The sequence below is a fragment of the Mauremys reevesii genome, linkage group 2 (genome assembly GCF_016161935.1).
Source record: "Mauremys reevesii isolate NIE-2019 linkage group 2, ASM1616193v1, whole genome shotgun sequence".
Lineage (NCBI taxonomy): Eukaryota > Metazoa > Chordata > Testudines > Geoemydidae > Mauremys > Mauremys reevesii.
Window position 1 is genome coordinate 40,090,777 of NC_052624.1, and position 24,955 is coordinate 40,115,731.

At 39.9% G+C, this 24,955-nt stretch overlaps 1 protein-coding gene across 1 annotated transcript in view; it reads right to left on the reverse strand.

Annotated features, from left to right (window-relative positions):
* Positions 1-329: 329 nt before the first annotated feature.
* Positions 330-24,955, reverse strand: part of STAM (signal transducing adaptor molecule) — a 69,381-nt gene continuing 44,755 nt past the window's right edge. The window contains exons 7-14 of the mRNA XM_039524657.1: positions 21,604-21,796; positions 18,193-18,287; positions 16,142-16,230; positions 14,278-14,365; positions 8,719-8,773; positions 7,956-8,109; positions 4,917-5,092; positions 330-3,613 (exon numbers count right to left, since the gene is read on the reverse strand). Coding sequence (XP_039380591.1) covers positions 3,391-3,613; positions 4,917-5,092; positions 7,956-8,109; positions 8,719-8,773; positions 14,278-14,365; positions 16,142-16,230; positions 18,193-18,287; positions 21,604-21,796 — 1,073 coding nt within the window. The 3' untranslated portion in view covers positions 330-3,390. The remainder of the gene's footprint in view (positions 3,614-4,916; positions 5,093-7,955; positions 8,110-8,718; positions 8,774-14,277; positions 14,366-16,141; positions 16,231-18,192; positions 18,288-21,603; positions 21,797-24,955) is intronic.

Genomic DNA, 24,955 nt, shown 5'->3' on the forward strand with positions numbered 1-24,955 from the left:
TGAGGCAATAGAAATGTTGGTAAAGAATGACATGATCCTGCTGAATCAGTCATCTAATGCAGTGGTTCTCAAACTTGGGCCGCCTTGTTCAGGGAAAGCCCCTGGTGGGCTGGGCCAGTTTGTTTACCTGCCGCATCTGCAGGTTCGGCCGATCATGGCTCCCACTGGCTGAGGTTTGCTGCTCCAGGCCAAGGAGGATGCAGGAAGCGGCGCGGGACGAGGGACGTGCTGGCCGCCCTTCCTGCAGCCCTCATTGCCCTGGAGTGGCAAACTGCGGCCAGTGGGAGCCACAATCAGCCGAACCACTGCATTAGATGACTGATTCAGCAGGATCATGTCATTCTTTACCAACATTCCTATTGCCTCATCTCCCTTTTCATGTCACTTGGGGACACGGCAGGTAAAGAAACCGGCCTGGCCCACCAGGGGCTTTCCTTGAGCAAGCGGCAGCCCAAGTTTGAGAACCACTGATCTAATGTGCTGCAGTTTTACACCACAATCTGTGCAGCAATTTAGGACAAAATATGTGATTCTGAGTTGTTCACAAAACTTGTTATTACAGAACTTAGATAAGGACAATGATGTTAACAGTAAAAGAAATGGAGAAAGATAAGAACTTAGGAGGCAAGGAGGAGACACTGGTAGAGTTTTGGAAAACAGTTTGGATCCCATTTTGGAAAACAGTTTTGCAAAACTATACAGAGGATGAAGTGATGAAGTGCATACTTGGCCAGAAGCTATTTTAGATTTAAACCTTAAAAGTGAATATATATGCATGATACATAAAGTGGAAGATGGGAGCATCTAAGATGCATATAATAGATTTTAAATACTCAATAAATACAAAGAACACACACAAACACAGACTTGCATTAAAAGTTTTCAGAATAGATCTGTCTAGATTTTCCAATGTATGAAAATTCTAATGCAAAATAGATAATCTTAGAGAAAACTGGACAAATTTAAATTGAGAAGAGAAAAAAAAGACAAAAGATGCCAGATGTGCTACAGATTTTATGAAGAAAGAATAGTATCAGTTATCAGCAAGAGCCACAATAAAAATCTAGTTTTGCTGAGCCATACAGAATTCCACTGGTGCTTAGTAGGTACAAAAGCCTTAGGCCTTTATTTAGGAATGTACTTAAGCATTTGCCTAACTTTAAGCATATGAGCAGTTCCGCTAAAGTCAGTGGAACTATCTTCATGGTTAAAATTAAGCATAGGCTTGCTTAAATATGTTCTTGAATCAGGACCTAAGGAAATATGAATTAGAAGGGGTTTTTTGTTTGTGTAGAAATTCTACTCCTCTCCATCCAAGTCATTTTCCCCCTTTTGGAATAAATTGTCCAGTACACACAGAGGATAGCCCATAATCCTAGTTGTATGCCTTCATCTGTAAGGTAGAAAAGATTCCAAGACATTGTTTTACGTTCCACCTTAAATCCCACAAACATACCTGGCTATACTAAGAAGTCATGACTTATGGGGATAATTAGACTGTTGGAGAGAAAATATAAGAAATAGCTAACTACAGTAGTTTCACTAGCTGAAAAGAATACCGTTAAGCTGCAATGCACTAGGTTGGGGTTTGCAACCATCTTGTTTAGTATTTATGCAATCGATTTGGTTGACAGCATTCACAGGCAAGATACAGATCAATGTTTGCTAATGATAGCAAACCTAAAGACATGGCAAATAAGTATGAACACTGCAAACAGATTCAGAAAATACTGGATAGTCAAGGTAACTGAGCAATAACATGTGTACAAGAATGAAACTTAAGAAGCAATACATTAAAATGGAAAATAAATATTAAATTAACCAGTTATGGCATGTATGCTAACCAAAACCAGAATGTGGGTTTTATATTGAGAGCTCTATAAAGCTAAGTACTCAAAATGGGCTGCATTAAAAAAAAGGCAAACAGGATGCATCAACAGATATAGAATACAAATCAAAACAAACATTCTTTTGTAGAAGATGCATTGATTAGACCCTTCTAAAATGATTTATTCAGTTACTGTTACCCTTTCACTGAGTTTATGAGTGGCATACAGAGAGTTTCATGCCCCAAAGAGTGAGAGACAGGACAACCTGTGTAAGTTTACATCACTGCAGAACAGAATGTAAAATGATCTAAAATTTTAACCAAATTATGAAGAGTTTTGAGAAAGTGAAATGAGAAACTATTCATACTAGAGAAGGAATTAAATAAACAACAAGGCATCAGACAACTAAAAATTAGGAAATTAAGAAGAGATGGTTTAAGGCTGAAGTGTTTTGTGTAATAACACTACACAGAACAATTTTGCTAAGCAGGGCCACAAGAGTTAAAATAAAAATGTAAAGGTTTGCTCAGCCAAGTGACTTTATCTGTCCACAATTCTTTATGTGTGATCTAAATAATTACAAGAGTCATGAATAATGTAGTGTATTCATGTTTTCGTTCCAGTTTAAAAATTCCATTCATTCCCATCCAAACTCAGTTTCTCTGTCTTTGGTGTAATCTTCACCAATACACACAATACAGTTCAGAACCCTAGTTATACAACGCTAGTATGGAAAAGTACATCATTATATGCTTTAAACAATAAGTTGTAAGATTCTGATCAGTTTTATGGTCCCATTATATGTTTAGCAGCCTGTAAATAGGTGTTTTAAATAATTATTATTCTAAAACAGAATCATCATTTGCTGTGACCTCGCCAGACCATTTAAAATGTTAACTAGTTTACTTTGGTAGATAATGCCAGCTAATAGTACTGCAGACTACAGGAAGTCATGATATACTTAAATTCAATTCACAATGAATGAAACCTACATGTAGTTAAGTTTGGAAATTAACATAGACCTTAGCATGTAAATATTAACCATGATATGCAGATTTAAGCATTTTCCTGCATTGCAAAAGGATATCACATCCTTCACAAAACTAAGTACAACTATGAAACATGGTCATCTGTTCATGATTAAAATAAAATAGTAATGTAAACTATTTTAACAGTGTGTTAAATATATTCACATGATCACCTTAGCTATTTCAAATGGCCACTATTGCAAACACACACTATTATGTACACAACATTTATGCCACAAAAGTTTGCAAGTTGAGTTTTCACAGATTAGCCAATTTTACCAGACATAAATAATATTGTACCAATTTTAGGCCTTTTAAAAGGAATTAAGTGTCCTAAATATTTTTGTTCCGCTGCAAAATTTAAAAAAATCCTAAAAAGTCAGTGCAAATTGAATCATTGAACCTGTTCACCAGGGTAGATTCCTATTAAACTGAGGATAAACAATGTTTGAGAGATTAAAGGAAGAAGCTTATAACATTGTCAACTGCATTTAGCAGAGTTAGAGACGATTAGGAATCAGAAGTCCTGGGTCCTATAGTAGTGCCTTCTGGGAGTAAGTATGTGGTTGTGGTGGTGGCGGTTGTTGACTGCCTGCTGGTGGAGGCAGAGACGAAGATGCTAAGTTATAGTTTGGCACCTGGGACACATTAGTTCCAGCATTCTGGTAAGCAGCAACATCAACAGCAGCAGGAGGTGGACTGTACATTGAAGCCTGATTGGAATATGTGCTTCCAGGAACAGAGCTGACCATTGCACTGAGAGAAAGGGAAATGAAACGTTGTATAAGAAAGAAGGTAGGAAACAAGTCAATAGGACAGCAATTATAGCAAAATTCATGCAAGTTTTTTTAGATGTATTACATGTGCATGAAAAGCACCTCTCCTGGGCTCCATTTCAAAGAAAATCTTGACAATGTTCCCGCTCCCTCCCAAGCTTCATATTAATAAATTTAATTCTGGATTATAAATCTATGCTTTTATTTTCTATTGTATATAAACACATGACTCAAGTCTTATTTCTATTCTGTTAACAAAAAGTTACATATTGTAACTGGTAAAGCTTGTGCATTCTTTGCATAATGTGTATTACCAACACGTATATTTGTCACATCACATCTTCTAATAATAAGTAATTTAAGTAAGGAAAAATGAATACTTTAAAAATAATTCATGGCAGACATCTTTCCCAACCTACTTTAAAACAACGTTACTGTAGAAAACCAAAAATTAACCTCAAGGATGAATTTAAGTCCAGCTCAAACTTTTGACCCTGTATAGGCTGCTCCCTAGATACTTCCTCTACAGAGACCCACTTCCAATCCCCTTGTATCTGGGTAAATGTACAAGCCTCGCTGAGTCTGCAAAATCTACTTAACCCTTTTCCAATATGATCAGTACCTGCCAACATGGCGAGGTGTCTGAAGCAAAGGAAGGGCAATCATCCTAATGGCACTCATCATACTTTGTGTTTTAGACCATACTAGAAACCAGTCAGAGCAGCAGTATATTTGCATGGAGCTGCCTTGCATGTTGTATATATTCAGTGAACATGGTTATTTGGAACCCAGCCATGCCCATGGTTTCTTCACGTTGTTCTTGTGTAAAGAGCACAAGACACAACAAGTGTTTCACAATCAGTAACATCGTTTTGTGTACAAAGTTCATACAATTGCTAAAAATACTTTTGTTATCTAAACATCAGTAAATACACACTGGAAGTGACTGCACTGTGGAGTTCAGTCAATTATGACTAAAATAAAGGTTGTCCAAAACCAAATTTCCCCTTAAAAGTCAGTCCTAGTTATTTAGAATAAAGGTAATAATTGGAGATATACCAATCTCCTAGAACTGGAAGGGACCTTGAAAGGTCATTGAGTCCAGCCCCCTGCCTTCACTAGCAGGACCAATTTTTGCCCCAGATCCCTAAATGGCCCCCTCAAGGATTGAACTCACAACCCTGGGTTTAGCAGGGCAATGCTCAAACCACTGAGCTATCCCTCCTCCCCAATTTATAGAATGAAATTTAAGTTTATTTAGAATAGGTAAATATTAGAATTACTTAGCATAAGATGTCTGAGCTGGCTGACTAGGCAGTCCTGAGCTTGCCGATTGAGGAACTGTGCCTTGGTTGAGAGAAGGAAGTTGCTCTTGGGGAAGATTATAGCCTTGAATATGGCCCATTTGCGCACTTCCTGCCACCAAATATGTACTACTTTGAGGCTGCCCTGGGTAAACCTTAAAAAAATAAACAAAAGATGGTCATAGATAAAATACAGGAACATATTATTGCTACTTAGTTAATTGTTAAGTTCAGAATCTAAAGAAAAGTCTCTCAAGCCTTTGCTCACAAAAGCTGTGTATTTAAAAGCAACTTGACTAATTTGCACTGTGCCATAATGTTCTAACAAACAGTGGAGAGTATTATAATTGTACCATAAATCTGCTCTTTCTCAAAAGGAAAAAGACTCCAGTACTCTAGGAATTTATTTGAGACACTATATACCAATAGGAGTCAGTCATTAAATTTAAAAAATATATTTTAATGGTGGTAATTCAAAATATTACTGTAGTTTTTTCCTTCTGAATAAAAGTTAAAAATTTCAACTGTTTATCAGAGAACTGTCAGTGTAGGGCAACTGTGGTCTAGCAATATGGTGCTGGCTTTCCTTTGTATGCAGCTGCTAACCGAAAATTCAAAGGTAATATTTTCTTATTTTTAGCTAACATTTTCATGTAAGTAATTGCTGAGGCTGTCATTGGGATGTTATGTGAATGGGAGGGGAGGTGGTCTGCTAGACAAAATTCCATCTGGAAATAAGGCATAGCTTTACTTAGTATAATTAGCCAACAGACCAGTTTACCAAATATTAGGTCCTCCATCTCTTGGATGTCCTTATATCAAGACTAGATGAGTTTCTAAAAAAACATGTTTTAGTTCAAACAAATTATTGGGCCTACTGCAGGGATAACTAGGTGAAACTCTATAGTCTGTGTTATGTACAAGATCAGGGTAGTTGACTATAATGGTCTTAAGATCTATGAATCTGAGGCACTCACTCTATTGACACAGACCACACAATGAAAGAGTGTAAGAACTCCTCATTCCGGGAATGAAGGTGTTTTCCTAGCTTCTTTAGGCCTTTATAGTGACTCCTCTCCATCCCAAAAGTCTTGTATTTCTTCTGAGGTTAGATATATGCTTGTTTATAAGGCAGCTAAATCATTTGCTATGGGTGTCTGCTGAACTTGATTACGTGTAGGTGCAGAGACTCAGGATTTCTAATGATTTGTTCTGATGTCACTATGCAAAGAAAAGGCAGTTGTCGGAAGACTCCACAGATAAATGGATGGGTTTCATTATGAAAGTAAAAGAACTAATTCTGCCGGTAATGTTTTCCCAGAACCACAGTGGTGGGAAATACAGAAGTTCGTTAGCTGGCTCATATTTTTAGACTTCATTAAAAAAATGAGCCAACCCTTCTCTCTGATGTTTAGGAAAGTCTTTAGAAGTGACCAAATACATAAAAGGCAATTAAGACATTGCACAGCTTGAAATATTTGACACCTCTGATATTTTCATAAACTGGAAAATAATTGTGTATTAGAAGAATTACAATGGCTAACGTGTATCAGACAGATAGCTGTGTTAGTCTGGATCTGTAAAAAGCAAGAGTCCTGTGGCACCTTATAGACTAACAGACGTTTTGGAGCATAAGCTTTCGTGGGTGCCACTTTGTCGGACGCATATTGCACCATCCATCCACCAGAAAAAATTAGGGCCAATAGGCTGATGATGAGGATGGATTTCCAGCTTATTGTACCATCAGCTGAGGCTGATGATGAGGATGGATTTCCATCATATTGTACCATCAGCCGCCCATGGCGGGGGGGGGGGAGCAAGGATGTTGGTGTTGAGTGCTGCACTATCGCGTCTATCTGCAGCATTCAGTAAAGATAGGGTGACATGTAAAAGAGTCAGAGGATTGTTTTACCTTTCGCTTCTGGGGGTGGGTGGGGGGTGGGTGAGTAGATTGCCAAGCTATGCCCTGACCCGCGGACACTGTGTTTGACCCTAGAAGCATTTAGAGCTCAGCCAAGAATGCAAATACTTTTCGGAGGCTGCAGGAACTGTGGGATAGCTTCAGTCCTCCAGTCCATGAGCATCCATTTGATTCTTTGGCTTTCCGTTACGCTTGTCACGCTGCAGTGCGCTGAATCCCTGCTATGGCGTCTGTCTGGAGATTTTTAAAAAAGGATTCTGAATTTCATCTTCTGTAACGGAGCGCTGATAGAACGGATTTGCCTGCCCTTACAGCGATCACATCCGCATGGTTCATGCACCACCCGTGCTGATCGAAGCTCCACGCTGGGCAAACAGGAAATATTCAAAAGTTTGCGGGGCTTTTCCTGTTTACCTGACCACTGCATCCGAGTTCAGATTGCGGTCCAGAGCGGTCACTGGTGCACTGTGGGATAGCTCCCGGAGGCCAATACCGTCGATCAGCGTCCACACTAACCCTAATCCGATATGTTAATACCGATACTAGCGTTACTCCTCTCGTTAGGGAGGAGTACAGAAACCGGTTTAAAGAGCCATTAAAATCGATATAAGGTGCCTCCTAGTGTGGACGGTTTTGGCGTTAAATCGGTTTTACGCTCCTAAAACCGATTTAAACGCCTAGTGTAGACCAGGCCAAAGAAAATAGATAAGGGTCACTTGCTTGCATAGACAATATACACTCAGACAATAGGGCTTCCAAGTTTCTGTGATCTGCTGCTTTAAAAAGTTACTGTATAGTCATTTTACTGCTGTAAGACAATTTTTTCTCAGTGGTTAACTTTGTACAATGATTAGTTGTAGTACGTCACTGATAACTTACAAGGCAACTTAGCCATAATCAGCTCAATAAATATTCAATATATTAGATAGATCATTAGGGTTGGAAGGGACCTCAAGAGATCATCTAGTCCAACCCCCTGCTCAAAGCAGGACCAATCCCCAAATGGCCCCTTCAAGGATTGAACTCACAACCCTCGGTTTAGCAGGCCAATGCTCAAACCACTCAGATATTCTAGGTCTTTAAAATCAAATATGTACCTGAGAGCCAGAAACACCAGAAGACTGCATATAATAATGTTGGTTTGGTAGTTTTGCATACATGGAATACATTGGATCTTCGTTCATCAATTTGGTATATAATGAAAGAGCCTCCATGACCTTAACATTGAGCTCTGAAAGTTCTGAATGTTTCCTGGAATAATTAATAATATTTTAATGTAAATTGAAGTTCCCTTTTATAGAAATACCTTCATATATCATCTATTATATCATATGGCTTACTGTACATTTTAGCTATTTATACTGAACTGGGTAATACGGTGGATCTGTACATGATGAGGTACCATAGCAAACTACTCTTACTGCATGGGAAATGATGCCTAGACACACTGATCAAGTGTTATAACTCTGACTAGTAGTCAGAAATATTAATTCTTCATCAAGTAGACAAGCAAGAAATTTTAATTAGTTACTCCTGAGTATAGGCAGGAGATACAATATTTCAGCATTCTAAAGTTAGCAAAAGAAATCATTCACACTAAAAGTACTAGCACTCCTTTGAGAGAAAATCCCCTCAGTCATCTTCCCATGAGGGACACTGCTATTATTTATATTACCATACTGCCAAGGGGCCATATTCATGGAGCAGGACCTTATTAACTATATGTATTTTCTCTGGCACATATTATACTGAAAATACTTATAGCAAGCCATAATGTAAACGATTGGTACTTTTGCTATTATTTCAAAAAAGAGTCTGAGCCTTAATAATCAGTATCAGCATATATATGTACTTTCTTACCTATCAATATCTTCCAGCTTTTCATCAATGAGAGGTCCCATTTGGTGGCATATTGCTAGGAGAGAATTAAATATATATAATCAGAATCATGAAGATTTCAGTTGTTTGTACTGAAAATTAGAAAGTAAACATTGTTGCAAGTGCTTTTTTTAAAAAAAATAGCTACTTGAAATATTTAGACGTAAAAATAAATTTCTAAGATCATAAATACAATTTAACTTGTGATTCATAAAAGCTGGAGTAAAAATTGGTTATGTACCTTTTTTATTAAAGGTTGAGGCCTAGCTTCTCCAAGTTAGATTTTGGAAACTGGGAAGCAACAAAACCCAGCATAAATCCCCCTTTCCCCCTTACATTTTTGAGGAAGTGGAATAACTCAAGAAGGTTTTGCAGTTCTCACTGTTTCTTCATAGTACTGCAACCCTGGAATTTGTATAAAGAAGGCAATTCTGATGATGGCCAATAGATATTAATAGACTGTTGCAAAAATATTATGTGTGTGTGTATATAATACCACCTAGCTCTTATTTTTCACTAGATCTCAAAAGCACTTTACACAGGAGGTGTAATTATCATCACCATTTTACAGATGAAGAAAATTGAGAACAGAGGTGAAGTCACTTGCCCAAGGTAACCCAGCAGAGCAGTGACAGAAAAAAAAATAGTCGTTAGCCTCTAGCCTCTGACTTTCTATAAATATACCAAGTTATTTTTGCAAGTTTAAAAAAGAATGGTTACCTACAGTAACTGTGCTTCTTCAAGGTGTGTTGTACACATGGATTCCACTCATGGTGCAAATGAGCCCTATATGCACAAGATTGGGATCTTGGCTAGCAGCATCCACTGGGGCCAGGCCTGCATTCTGTATGGCTCAAGCCCTATTCCACCCCCACAACCGAGGGCATAAAGCAGAGCAGGCCCAGTCCCTGAGTTTCTCCACCCATACAGAATCCCAGAGGAGTACAAATCCATAAGTAGTGGGGAAGGAGGGTGAGTCATGGAATTTAAGTGGACAACATGTCTCGAAGAACCACAGTCACTGTCAGGAAAGTAATCGTTCTTTCTTCAAGTGATTGTCCATTCTTGGTGGCTAACAACCAGGTATCTGCTTGCTTGGAGGTAGGTAATAGGAGTCCTGCTTCAACTGTGACTGCAGGACAGCCCAACTAAAGTGGGCATCTGATCTGGAAACCTCTATTAAAGAACAATGTCTTGTAAAAGTGTGGACTATGCTCCATGTTGCTGGGCTAAAGATTTCAGAAACAGGGTCATTCTTCAAAAAGGCAGCAGAGGCTGCTTGGCTAGATGGATCTAACCTGGCTAATAATCTCAGAGGATACTGTCTGACTCAGCGGTGGGCAACCTGCGGCCTATCAGGGTAATCTGCTCACGGGCCGCAAGACAGTTTGTTTACATTGACCATCCATAGGCACGACTGCCTGCAGCTTCCAGTGGCCGCGGTTCTCCGTTAACTGCCAATGGGAGCTGCGGGAAGCGTCACGAGCCGCAGGGACGTGCTGGCTGCCACTTCTTGCAGGTTGATCACCACTGGTTTGACTCATAAGCCTCTCTACAAAGGCCATAAACAGTCTAGGTGCATTCCTGAATAATTTTTTCTTGTCACTGTAAAAAGACAGTGACCTTACTATACCAAGTGTCTGAAGTGTAGTTTCCCCTAACACTGAATGAGGCTTGGAGAAGAAAACTGGGAGACAAGTATGTGGGTTCACATAGAATTCTGAAATATTCTTGGGCAGGAACTTGGGATGAGGATGGAGAGAAACCTTGTTCTTATGAAATATTGTAAGACGTACCTACCATGAGGGCCTGAATTTCGCCTACCCTCTAGCCTGATGTAATGGCCACTAAAAGACTGTCTTCATAGAGAACTGAAACAGGCACATATTACTAAGAGTTCCAAGTGTGTGTGTGGGGTGGGGGGGAGACACATCCATCAACTATATTGAAGTCCCTGGAGTGAGGGATCTCCCAAACAGGGAGAAAAAACATGAATGGGGTCCTTAAAGAACCTTACCAGTGAAGGGAGGGAAAAACACAGTATAATCCTTGGATGGAAGGGTGATGTGCAGACATTTCTGCTAGATGGACCTGTATAGTTTCAGGGCCAATAAGCATTCCAATATTACTGAAATGGGTGCTGTCAAGGGAGACAGCAGGTGCTGAGATGTACAAATAGGAAATCTCTTATATTTAGCTTTATAAATTGGTTGAATTGATGCTTTCCTGCTTTGGAGCACAATGTTCTGAATTTCAGCTGAACAGCTTCCTTCAATGAATGTCATCTAGCCAGCATCCAGGCTAAGGGAATCAGATTTTGCATCTGGATACAGCCATTGTTCTGTGAGACTATGTCCGGCAGAGCAGACAAGGTGGCTGGGCTGAAAAAGTCATCAGATCCAAGTGCCAAAACCGCTTAGTCCATGCTGGGACTATCAATCATCAGTGCTGGGTCGTGCCTTACTTGTTTTACTGGTGTGGGGGAAAACAAACCTATTTCTTTGTATCCCCACTTGTGAAAATTTTCTACAGGACTGAGCCTTTCTGAGACCCCTCGTGGTTGTCTGAAAACTGTGTACTGAGTTGATTTTGAAAGGTGTTGGAAAGGCTAGGAAGGTGTAGAGCCACTGGTGTGATTTGATTTGGAATGCACAAACTCCAGAGTTACTTGACTTCCTGACAGAGTGGGGATGATCTCACTCCACCTTTTCTGATGACATAAAGCATAGTTGTGGTGTTGTCTGTCAGTAATTGGATTGTGGATCCAGGAAAAGAGAGAGGAAAGCTTTGCCCAGGCAGATGGCTCTGAACTCTAGGGCATTTATGTGGAGTCAAGTATATTGAAGAGACTCTGAATATGAAGGTGATCTACATGAACCTCATCACCACTCTTGGTAGGTAGAGGTGTAGAGAAATTTTTTTGCCACCAGAAGAACAAAGAGAGGACTTCTTGTGGAACTGTGATCAGATCCATGTGTCACCTGCTTGGTATATATATTAATTTCAACCACCCTTGCATGCAATGTAGGTGAATTGCATCATGTAAGTGCATGAGGCCATGAGTCTCAGCAGTTTGAGGCCTGATTCCACTGATGTTCTTGGATGAGCTTCAAGTTAGTTTATGAGGTTCACTATAGTTTGGAATCTTTCCTGTGGAAGGTAAACTCTTCCTGACCTAGAATCTAACACTGCTCCTATGAACTCTATGCTTCTAGTCAGAGTAAGTATGTAGGGTATTGAGGGAAGAGAGAAGAGCTTTAAGGTTTTTGAATCAAGTTGGTCACCTGTTGGTGTGATCTTCCTCATGACATCAGCCAGTTGTTGAAGTATTATTAGACCTGGATCTCTGGTCTCCTTCAATGAGCTGCCACAATGGCCAAACACTTGGTGTATAATCTTGGTGCAGCGGAAAGATCTTTGGGCAGGACCCACTGTAGGGAAGATGTTCTTACGTGTAATCTGAGGTATTTTCTGCAGGCTGGATGAACGAATGTGGAGATAAGCATCTTGCGGGTCAAGAACCAAGAACAGTCTTGAGAACCTTACAATGGAATTATGGAGGCTAGTCAACATCCTGAACTTAAAAGAGTGGATGAATCTGAGACATTAAAGGTCTGTGAAGGAATGTCACCTCCCTTTCTTCTCTGGGATGAGAAATTTTAAGGGCACCTCCTCCACTGCTCCCGGTTGTAGAAGGGAATCTACTGCTAGCTTTAATACTATCTTTTGAGAAGAGGTCCTGAAGAGAGTCAGGAAAGTAATGAGAAAAAGGTAGAAAGGGACTGGAACTGGACAGAATACTCCTTTACAATCTCCAGGGCCCACTGGTTTGAGATGATCCCAGTGCAGGCTTCTTGAAATAAGAGGCAGCTACCAAGAGGAGTAGAAAGGAAAAGATCCTTGAATGGTTCTGTCAGGCTCTTGACATTGGCATCAAACCTGCTGTCTGGTGGAAGCCACAGATTATGGGGCAGAAGAGGATGAGGCAGAGGGTTATGTCTGGTTGAGTCTCTGTGTCTTCTCCTTGGCAGCAACAAGGTCCTCTGGGGACTGACGATAGTATCAGGTAGAAAAAGAAGACTGTGTGAAGGAAGATTGCTTGTTCCTTTCATACGGCTGGAACATAAAGGCCCAAACAAAAAAAAAAGCCACTCTTGGAGGGCCACATCAGACCTAGAATAAAAAGTTCATTGCCTTCAAAGGGAAGATCCTTAATCGCTGTTTGGACCTCCCTGGGGATACCTGAGTACTGGAATCAGGACGCGCCCCCCCTCACCCCATGGCCATATTACATGCTGTGATGTCAGATTCATAAGATTGTAAGGAAATGCAGGCAATCAACTGTCCCTTTGTCTGATTGTTTTCATCTTCTTTTGATATTTCTTTGGAAGATAGTGTACTAACTGAGACGAAGTATCCCAGTTTAAGAAGCAATACTCAGAAAGAAGGGCTTGACAGTTAGACATATGCATCTGGAAGCTGGCTTACAAAAAATACCTTATGCCCACATAAGTCTAATTTGTTTAGGTTCTTCTCCCTCAACACGGATTTGGAAGGTCCCTGTTTTTACCTTCCTTGTACAGCAACCACTACAAGAGAACTCAGAACTGGATGGGAGTACAAATATTCTGATCCCTTAGGAGGGACCTGATAGCCCCGTCAGCTTGCTTTGTGGCTGGGATGGATGCTGTTGCATGGCACAAGTTTTTTGGCATGGGGACCCTGCTGTGTGTGGAAGGGTGTAAGATGTACAAAAGTTTGTGGTTTTGCCTGACCTACATATCTATCTATCTAGAAAAAATCCTGGGTCTCTGTTATGTGCCTAATGAGGTCCTGGAACACTGTGAAGTCATCCACTGAGGCAGATGTAGGAGTTTATTGCCTTACCTGGGGAGGAAAGTCACATAGGGGAGTAGGTGTTCTTCTCCTTGGTATTTGATGCTCTTCCTCATTTTCCTCCTGCTAGGACCTAAGGCTGCACTAGTTGGGAACACTGAGGGATGGAGGAGCGGGGGCTACCAACAGGGCTGTAAGCCTATGGGTCTCAGGCCTCTTCCTGCTACCTCATGAAATCTTCTCTAGAATCCCTTTCTGACTCCAATTGTACTACCCAAGAAGGGGAAAGTGGATGGGTGGGAGATGAGAAAGAAAAGGAGGAAGTGTATCACAAAAGCCATTCTATTGGGAGTGCCCTGCATTTGCAGAGGAGATGGTAGTACTGGGGATACCTCCTTAACTTGATGTACCGATATCTCAGAAGCTGGTTGAATGGATATCACCACCCTGAATCCTGCAAAGAAGAGGTGACTCCAGAACCGGTCCCACAGTTAAGTCACTTAGTGCAGTGTTTGCTTTGGGTGTTGGGGCACCCAGGAGTGCAGATACCAACAGAAATGCAATCTGAGAATATAGGGGAGCGGTCCTGGCAATCAGTAGCAGGGAACCTCAGGTGGCCTGGCCTTTTCAGACTTCTGGCCCTTAATGCACCACAGTGAAATTCATGTGGACAATCATTCAAAAAAAAGAACAAAGTTACCTTACCTTCAAGATGAAGCAGCTCTGGGAGGTCTGGCTGATCATCAGTTGGATCTGCACTTTGTAACATCTGTAACAGTTGGTCCATTTTATCCTATAATGAAAATAAGAGATTTAGTACGGGAAAAAATAGCTGGGTTTTGCACTGGATTCTATAAGATTACTGTAATGCAATATTGCTTTATGTCCCGTCCCCTCGCCACACACACACAATGTTCTTTCTGATCCTCTAAGATAGGGACTCTACCAGCATTAACAACACACTTAGTTTCAGCAGATATGAACAACAGTATGAGCCTTTATGTAAGATTTTCATTGCTAATAATGGTAATTACCAAAGGGCCAAACACATTCCCTCCAAAAAAAAAAAAACCCACCCTAACAGCACAAAAGGAGCAAGAATGCTCCATTTACTCTCCTGAAAAAGTGTTATTTTAAGAAGTTTCCATTGAGTTTCTTATTTCCCAGGAGATGGTTATCCATCTGAAAGTTTCAACTGCACACAAAGTAAATGTAACTTTAAAGAAAGTCATAGAGAATTAAAAAGGATAAGCAACGAATATGACAAAAATGGTTTAGTAATGTGAAATGTAGAATGTCCATCATATATAAAAGTCATTCCTCAGAATTTTATTTTATAAGCAGCTTCTACTTTTCATTCTACTTCAATTACATACGCAATGCTACCACCTAGTGGGATACGTAAGTATCTACAAAGTGCACATAGTAAGTACACTAAAAGAAATGCATAAATATTTAATACATATATAGTTGGAGCTATACGCCATATTTTGAAAGTATAACTAGTGGTCCATAAGCACCTAAATAAAGGAAGGGAAGGAGAAAGCTAAGAGCAAAGCAGGTGCTGAGCTGCCTGGCCTTTACAGTCTCATCTTGATGGGCAAAAAGGTGTGCTTTTCAATCATGTTCAATCGGTACAGTTGAAAAGCCACACTAAGATGTAGTTTAGCATGCCGGAAGCCATGTTAACTGTGTTAAGCTAACTCAATTTAAACACACACCCCTTTTGCGCATAAGGCATGTTCTAAGAGGAAAGCAGCATATAGTGAGAAAGCAGAAGGCTGAAACCACTCAGTCTTCCCAAGGGCACAATGGAAAGGGAACAAGCAAGCAGCTCAACAACAGCACAGCACAAATGCAATAGAATTAGGGAGAGGTGCAATTGATATTAGGAGAGTTGTAGGGCCTCAGTAACTTAAATTTGGGGAAGGGGCAGAAGGATGGGAGGAATTTTGGAGAGCAAGGGTATTCCTGAAGAACAGAGAGAAGGAAGGAAAGATCTGGGGCCAGTGTGTGTTCTTGGGAACAATGAGGAGGTGCTGAAGGAAAGATGGCCTGAATCCTTGAGGCTGTTTATGATGAGGCAAGGCTAAAATTCCTGGGTAAATGAAAGAAAAAGTTCCTTCAGAGACTGAGGCAGAAGGCAGTGTTTACACAGGGGACATGCTGGAGAACGGGGCCAAGATATGGTGTTTCTGAGAGATGGGAAAATAAAAGTAGAATTGAGAAAAGGAATCCCAATTTGAAAGTGAATCTGCAGTCTGAACCTACAGTTTGGTGCTAGGAACCCAAGTTGGAAGCTGCTCCTAATTCAATTTAATAAGAACATATGAGAGAAGTGAGTGGGGGAAAAAGGCCTGCAGAAGTGTAAAAAATGCCTGCAGAAGTGTAAAAAATAATAATAATAATAACAACATTAAATAAAAATGGCAAGTCTGAAGTGCCTCTCCCCTTCTAGATCGTGGTCCCCTTGATATTTCGGAATGTTTTTGGCCCTTGGACTGAGGAGCTTGGACACCATTGGTTTAGATGTATTAAATGCTGAAATCAATATTTTTACTGTACGTACTTCATCAATATAAACTGGTTCAGGCTCAGGTTCTATTGTCTCTACTTGAACTTCATCACTGAACTGTACTGTTTTCTTCTCCGTTTTCACTGTAAAACACATGGACTTTTTAAAAAAAAAAAGTAAATCCCAACTGCAAAAATAAAATGTTACGCTGAAAACATTTTATCTGCCATTTAAATTATTTGGCAGTTGAAACACATTGTAAACTTGAAACTGAAAAAAGAAACAAAGTTTAAGCAATTGAAAGATTTGTTTTCTGAAAAACAAAACTGAACCTCCCGGCACATATTTATATTTGTAATCTTATTACTAAGCATTTACAGACAAGGGTCGATCACTTTTGAAGATAGGACTTAGGTGCTTCTGAAAATTTTACCCAAGGCCTTTTTTAAGAGCTGGAATGTCCTCCAAGTGAATGTAAGTAAACAGATACCCTGATGTGAAAGTGCAGAGGAAAATTCTTGCTTTATCAATAACTACTTAGAAGTAAGCCATATTTTATAATTTTATATATAGATTGATCTATAGATACATAAAATAAGATGGTAGCACCACCTATTAAGGTTGCTGATGTGTGTGTGAGAGCATGAACATGTGCATGCACATGCATACTTTAAAAAAAAAAAACATTACTTGGTTGCATCCACTCCATCTCAACATAAATTTGTCAAAGGTAACGAAAGTACCCAACCTAACAAACCCACCGATAAGTCTAATGAAAAATTAAATTATAAATTTTAATCTGATTTGTCACCCTGAAAGCCTTATTAAATATTAAACATTTATTCTTTTTACTTAAGTGCTCAAAGAGAGTCAGACTGAAGGATGTTATTTCTGTTAAAAGAAACTAACACAGCAAACTGTTCCTTTCATTCAGTACATGTCCACCAATCCTATACTTTTGTGAAGGTGTCAGAGCAGACCAAATAGGGCAAAAAAAATGAAAAAAGCACCTTCACAAATAAGAGTGTTACAGCTGATTTGTTTTTACTGTAACTTCAGCCACAGTATTGAATTGTTTCCAATTGAAAGTCGCACCTTAGGATTCTTGGAGGTGAAGTGTTTGAAACTATGGAAGGTGGAAGCAATGGCCATTTCGCAGATTTCTTCTGCTGGAGCTCCAGCCTTTTCTAGTTTCACCCCAGTCACTGCCCTGGTAAGCTTTAATTGTAATTTTTATTTTTTTCGTAGGATCAAGGATCATTTACAGAATAGTTCTCTAAGACAGGTAGATACCACTACTGTTTGTAAGGATGCAGCAGAGGATCCTTGGATCCGCTTAAAGCATTGCTGTATCTCTAACCTTATAAATGAACTACATAGTAGAATAATGTGGGTATACTTTAATGAAAATGTCCGAAGGGAGATGGGTTCTCCCAGAAAGTCTTTCTTCATGTAGTCCGTTGGTTCGACTATGATGTTTTCCTGCTCTCTATTTTTGTGGATTCTAGAGTGACTCTGAAGTCCAAAGCGTGACACACATGCTCATAAGCAGACCGGGCAGACAAAGTCCTTTGAATGGGAGATCCCTTTTACAAGAATAAATCCCAAGCCCAGGTACCTGTCTCTGCAGAGTATCTGGGAAGGAAGGGTTGCCCACATTATTGGCTGTAGGATCCTGAGTCCTATCTTCTTCTATCTGTAGGGTCCCCGGTGCTAGTATCTACATCTTATAGCTTAGTAGTCCCTCTTTAACAGCTGGGCATTCCACGCTAACAGCTAGAATTGCCTATTTGTGTCTCAGAGCAGAATGCTCTGGTGGCAGGGTCCTCGGTGGACAAGAACTTACAAGTCCCTTAGTGAAGCGACAGATTATGAATAGTCATATCTACATTGACCTAGATGTAGACAAGAACATTAGGACTGGAGGCTCTATGTTGAACTTTATTGAGATTATTATTATTTTGCTTGGAATAGATTCAGAATGGTTTATTTCTCAGTTTTAATGGTGCTTATACCACTGTATGCGCAGACTAAAAATACCAAAACAAATATTGGGTGCATTGTGTTGTATAAATATTCTTCAGCATGAACATAGTGTTACTCACTCATTTCTGGTTCAGCAGTAAGGTCAGCTGTTACAAAATTAGAGGGAAATAATCCTATTCCTTGGTGAGTTTCACCTTTCCACCAGTTTGGATCACTGAAGATTAAAAAATAGTTTTTTTTATAAAATGCTCTACATTACAGCATAATTCAAGTAAAAATGTGAGACATTTAAATAAAAACATTCAACATGCAAATAAGTTAATTTAAACATGGGGTTCTAATGTATGTGTCCAAATATTGAGTATGAGCAGCCTGATATTTCCAAAAGCTTTTTATGGACTTTGCATGCCTCTCTTTTTTCACAATATCCTGTTAGAAACTTTAAGATAAGAACTTAGCAAGAATCCAAAAAGGACTGAATATTTACATAGATACATCCATAATTATAGTAAGGATTAAAGGGTTAGAAGAGTTTAAGAACATGAAGGTTTCTCTCCCTCTAAAAGATGGAAGTCAACCCCCAATTGACATGGATTAGTAAGAAACTTTTTCTGATGGGCAGGTTATTCCTTAACTGCTTGATGCAGGATTTCTTGCACCTTCCTCTGAATCAGCTGGTAATGGACAATGCCAGAGACAGGATATTAGACTGAAAGGGCCACTGATCTAACCTGGTATGACTATTCTAACATTTATGTTTCTGTACTAATTTTAAGCTTCTGCATTAAGGGCCTGGATCCTGCAAAGTGCTAGACAATACCAATGGGAGTGGAAGGCAACTGGCACCTTGAAGGATCAAACCCTAAATAGATGGGCAGGAAGCCAGGTATTTTGCTGAGTACTGCAGAAGCCAAAAAGGTAGTCTTTGGTCCACATTGTATATTCATATTAGTTAATTAGCTAAATCTTTGTGTATTCCACTATTTCTTCTTTCTCGAAAGGCTACATTTATATAGTTGATCAACAACATTTTAAAGAAAACAGAACTTTCCAGCCTTCATATAAATAGCCAAATTGTAAAATAAATACAGGGAATTTTCAGTTGGTATTACTGGATAGGCCTGGCTTGACATAAGTAACTTGCCTCATTTCTTAGTGGGCATAATAGGGAAGGTGAATGGAAGATTAAGTTGTAAATAGGGGCTTGACAAACAGTATGCTGGAATCAGGGTGTCTGTGATAGCTAGAATAAGCAGCAACACCCTGATGTTAGACAAGATAAACCTGGAATGTAAAGATCAGGTTCCATGTGAACAGCACATGGACAGAGCATGCTGTACAGGGGTTGGTTCCTGCAAAGTAACAAAGCCAATCCAAAACCGTGTGATTTAATGTATAGCAAATACAATGTAATGTATAAATGTATGTATAGGAAGAAATTGCCTGTGTAACTTTGGATGTATGGTATGCCTTATACCCAGCCCTAGGCTTGAGTCTGATCAACTCAACATAGCTTTGCTGTATGACAAATAAAGGAACCTGAATGATGAAATCCAAAGTCAAACTGTGGGTTTTGGATCCCAGAGAACTGGATGGAGTGTTCTCCCTGAACTGGACAAGGTGTTCTGGATAAGCCGAGTGGAAAAGGTGTCAGAGGGAATCCCAACCTCCTGTTTAGGTTTTTTTTACTCTCCATATTGCATCCTCACGACAGACTTCCTGCATTGCTGAGAGATTCCAGCACAGTCACTAGAGAAAGAAAGTTATGTCTGTTTTTATTTAATATTGAGCTGTTAGTTAAGTTTTACTACTTATATAATACCAGAGGCACAGCGGATTTCCTGTGATTAACAACTGGTTAGAAAAACTTGATAGTTTGAGGCAGAGTTCTTTGTTGGCACTAAACCAATCTGTAAAATGTTTTTGTTTAGTTACCAGTTTAAAAGCTGTACATGTGCTTACAGAATGTAGATGAGACAATTTTTTAAAATACAAATTAGATAGCCAGTGATTAGTGTCTCATTTATTGTTACTAACAAATGTCTAGAGAGTGAAGTATATGGGTTTGTTTTTTTTAAATCACCATTTCAGTGATATATACATGGCATTTTTAGAAAATTAGTGCCCTATATACTAGCAAGATTTTAAAATCTCATCATCTCATTCAATTTAGGCCGAGTCTAGACTTAAAAGATTTAGCAGCATAGCTATGTGAATTAGTGTTGTTCATAAAAAAAAAAAAAAAATTAACCAACCCCCTCCCCAAAGAATCCTAAACACACACAACATATCTAGGCCAGCAAAAGCCCGACTGTACAGGCAGTTATATCAGCAAAAAAGTACTTTTGCTGGTATATCTTATTCTGGATTGGTGAGCAAAATAAGCTCTACCTGCAAACACACTTTTTTGCTACTCAACACTAAAAGGCCTTTGCAGGTGTAGCAACAAAACTTTTAAGGGTAGTAAGGCCTAACTATGTCAAGAATAAAAGAAAAATCTTAGAACACAGCTCAATATTTAACAGAAACAGATTTACCTTCTCCCTAGGAATCCTGTATGCTCCTGCACCTTTCAGTGATGGTATACAACGGACCATATAAAACAGATAGGATGTCTAAGGGAGAATGGAATGTGATCATAATTTGCAAATTATGCAAATTGTGCAATTTGTGAACCTAGAAAGCAAGAAATTGTAGTACAACTGAAAACTGTGAAAAACCTACTAGTTAGATCAGTAGTAGAAATGCCAAATAAACAGCAGGGAAGCAGAAGGACAGTAACCCAAAGAGTTTTGAGGATAAGTGTATGTGTATGTGTTTGTGTTTGGATAAAAAAAAGGAAACCAGACACTCTGATTAGAAAGCAAATGTTCCCTGGAGAAGAAGAGGAGTTACTTGTTGCTCTATGAATTAAAATAAGAATTAAAGATAAATGCTGCTCATTGATAGTACTACTTAATTTTGGACATTTAAATTTTAACAACAAGAGAATAAGGTGTTTTGAACAGGGACTTGTTATGTTTATACTGCACATAGCACAATGGAGCACTGACTCTGCTTGGAACCTCTAGATGCTACCATAGTATAAACATGAAATAGTCAAACAATTCTAATAATTACTATTCATTAGCACTGACATTGCTCTTGGAAAATTTAAATTTGTGTATAATAAAAACCTTTTTGCTAAACAAACTGGAAGATATCCAACACTTTGAAATAGCTACATCCCTGGACCTATTTCTTCCTCGGAAGCAGGTCTACAAACATTATAATTAAAGCAACCCGAGTACAAGAAACCGATTAAGGAAAATAAAATCCAATCCTGAGAAACAATAAACCTCCAATAGAGGAATAAAAGCATACCAGCATTGGAGTAGTGCAATATATGATCACAACATTATACATGATCGTAATGTAGAAAAATATAGTAACTATAGAGTTTGAAGATTTAGAATTTATTTTAATATTCAACATTTGTCTGAGAAATGTACTTCTAGCATGCATTTCTTGTGAACATTTATGTAAGTTACCTGTCATCAAGTACAGTTATAAGTTCTCCAGCTTTAAATGTTAATTCATTATCTTCAGCAGCTTCAAAATCATAGATCGCGCGAACCTTTCGGCCCTCATGTTTGAGATTCGTTAAGAGGCTTGCCGCGCTCGGATACAAACTGGAAAGTGTTGTTTGCTGTGGCCTTTGTTCTTTTAAAGACAATTCAATGGCTACAAAAAGTAAATAATTTCCTTTAAAATTCACAGATACAAAAAGGGGCAGGTGTAACAATTTGTAAATTTTAGTCTATGCTAGTTTTGTAGTATAACTCTGCATTTGTCGCACAATACACAATTTCTTCCCTTTGTTTAGAAATAACTACACTGAGCAAAAACACTAACTTTCATCATCTTAAAGCTAGTGGGCAAAATCTTGCTCAAGGTGAAGTCAATGAGAGCTTTACTATAGCATTCAATGGGAACAGGATCAGTACTCAATACTTAAACATAAAGGCCCCAGTCCAAAGAAGTCAGGGCGAGTTTTTCCCATAGGTTTATGTACCTGTGGGTTTGATCCAAACATTTGCAACTCAATGAATATTTTTCTTTGGATACATGTAAATTTAATTTAAATTCTTACTAAAAGCTGCTTGAAGTGTTAAAAAAAGAAAAAATATATATTGCTATTTTAAAAAAATCCACTTTTAACAATTTATGGTTACAAGTTACATTTGGTAATACAAAAATCCTTGAAGCTGTCATCTGTCAAAGGTCAGAAATGTCCACTAACTACTAGTGCAAAAACTTTATACATACAATACAAAGAATCTATATATCCTTTGCTAACTTGCTTAGTCATATAGCATATGTCTACACTGCAACATAAGCCAAAGCTTAAATTCAGGTTCAAGCCTAACCCCCCGCTTCTATCTTCACTGAAATTATGCTAACCCAAGGCTCAGACTCAGGGTCCCAGCCCAAGTCAAGACGGGACACTCAGAGTTTGAACCCTATTGCTTTGCAATGTAGATGCAGCCTTGCTTGACTAGTGTCCTGGGAGTCCTCCAGAAGTATCCCACAATTCCAAGGGCCGACTTCCTCTGTCCTCTCTATCTCAACGATCTCCAATCAACTCAAATGAAAACAGAAGCCACCCCACACCCTCTCTTAGCATACAACACCAGCTTCATGAGTCAACATTAACCTATTCTCTTCTGATCACTGAGTTGCAAGCACACTATTGGACAGACTCCTGAGTTTGCAATGGATACCAAACAGAACAAGCCTTTTGTAAATTGTGCTGCTTCACGACCACGGGAGCACAGCCTGATTTTGGTGAGACTCTAGTGCAAGGCCACAAAACTGTGGACTTCAGCAAAAGTACCAGTAATGACCATGTGTCCCAGCAAAGAGCTAAAAGGCTGGCTAGCTTTGCAGATTTTCCGGACATGTGATCAGTGCAGGGAGCGTATTAAGAGATTGAAGAGTGAGTACCAGAAGACGAGAGACAAGAACCACATCTTGGGCAATTCACCAATGTCATGGCTGTTTTATCAGGAGTTTGACCGAGTGCTGGGCACTGCATCCAGCAAGGAGTCAACCATGGTGCATGACGATCTGGTCAGCCAGAATGGTGCCCTGCTTGTCCCTGAATCCAGCATGGGGACTGATGGGAGCCAGCAGCAGGTGACTCTGTTTATGAAACCAATCACAAAGAAGGCTGTGGAACAGAATTAACAGCAAATTCTAGGTCCCTACTCCGAACAGCTTTTTCATCCTCCCCCACCCCGAGGAACATCCCACTGCGAGCCTGCAGAAAAGGTGGGGGAGACCAAAGCCTCCCCAGAGCCTGTTAAGTTTCTGACTCCAAGTAAAAGTTTATTACTACAATAATGGAAGGGATTTCTGCTCTGTGAGCCAATGCACAAGTTATGAAAAGCCCTGGCTGGCAGCATGTACCTACTAATGGCAGATTGTTTCAGAGCACTTTGAAATCTCCTTCCCTCCCTCCACTCCCCCACCACACGGAGTTCAAGATGGAAATCGGGAATTGAAAACAGTAAAAAACCTGCTTTAAATGGTTTTTTAACTGTAAAGTCACGGATGTTTGCCAGGGTCAGCCATGTTTTCCTTTCAGTAGTAAGAGCTTGAAATCTGCCACTCTGTAATCACTGAACCATCTATGGAGACACCTGGAAACAGTGAACTGCGTGTGTGTTTTTCGGAAACTGTCTTCTATTTCCAAATCTAGTCCATTTCAGTTAGAGATAGTCCATGCTGTCTGTGAGTCACAAAATTATTTCTCCCAAGTACAAGTAGGATGATATTTTTTGTCCAGAACTGTGCCGGGGATGGGGAAGAGGAAGGCTGTAGAGGTCTGCATGCAGCAACATCAGGGTAAGCTATGTGTGAACTAATGCTGCATCCTGTTATTTCTCTCATGGACTCTGACCCAATCCTGATTATTGATAGCTGCAAACCTTTTCTGAAGCAGAAACTCTCGATATGCAGTTACACTGCAGGAAAGGGCATATTTCCAAGGGCCACCTTAGTAGCTGACTAGCCCACTCCACTCACAGATGTGCTGTTCAGTCACTATATGTTTTAATACTTCTGCTGCATACACTGCAGGTTTCCCACCAACTGCTTGGAATATCTTCCTTTAGCAATAGGGCACCACCATAAGAAAAGTTATGTCCTTCAAAATGTGAAAGGCCTGAAATCATTTTTAAAGTCTTTTGCACCCAAGGGCACAATCTGCCACCACTCCACCCCCTCTCTAGCCAAGCAGTTATGCAATTCTAATAAAACAGAAAAAGATTGTAATTTTACACTTGCCATTGTCTCTGCACTTTGTAACTGCGATTAACCAGGCTGTGTCCAGAGAATGTAGACTGAAGCATCCCGATCATGAAATATAGTGGTTCAGTTTTTAAATAACATTTTATCTCATGGAGATTTCACAAGAATTAGACCCTGCTACCTTGCATCCGGCCCTTCAGACGTTTTAATCCAGCCTTCGAGCTCCCACCTGGTAGCAGGGTTCGGGACTTGTTCCACTCCATGTGGCTCCCGGAAGCAACAGTATGTCTCCCCACCGACTCCTACACATAGGGGAAGCCAGGGGGCTCCGCACGCTTCCCCTGCCCCAAGTGACGCCCCCACAGTTCCCATTGGCTAGGAACTGAGGCCAATTGGAGCTGAGGGGGCGGGGCTTGTGGATGGGGCAGCGCAAAGAGCCAACTGGCAATGCCTCCGCGTAGAAACCAGAGGGGGAACATGCCGCTGCTTTCAGGAGCTGCTTGAGGTAAGCGCCACCCGGAGCCTGCACCACTCCTACGGCCCAATCCCCTGCACCAGCCCTGATCCCCCTCCCACCCTCCAAACCCC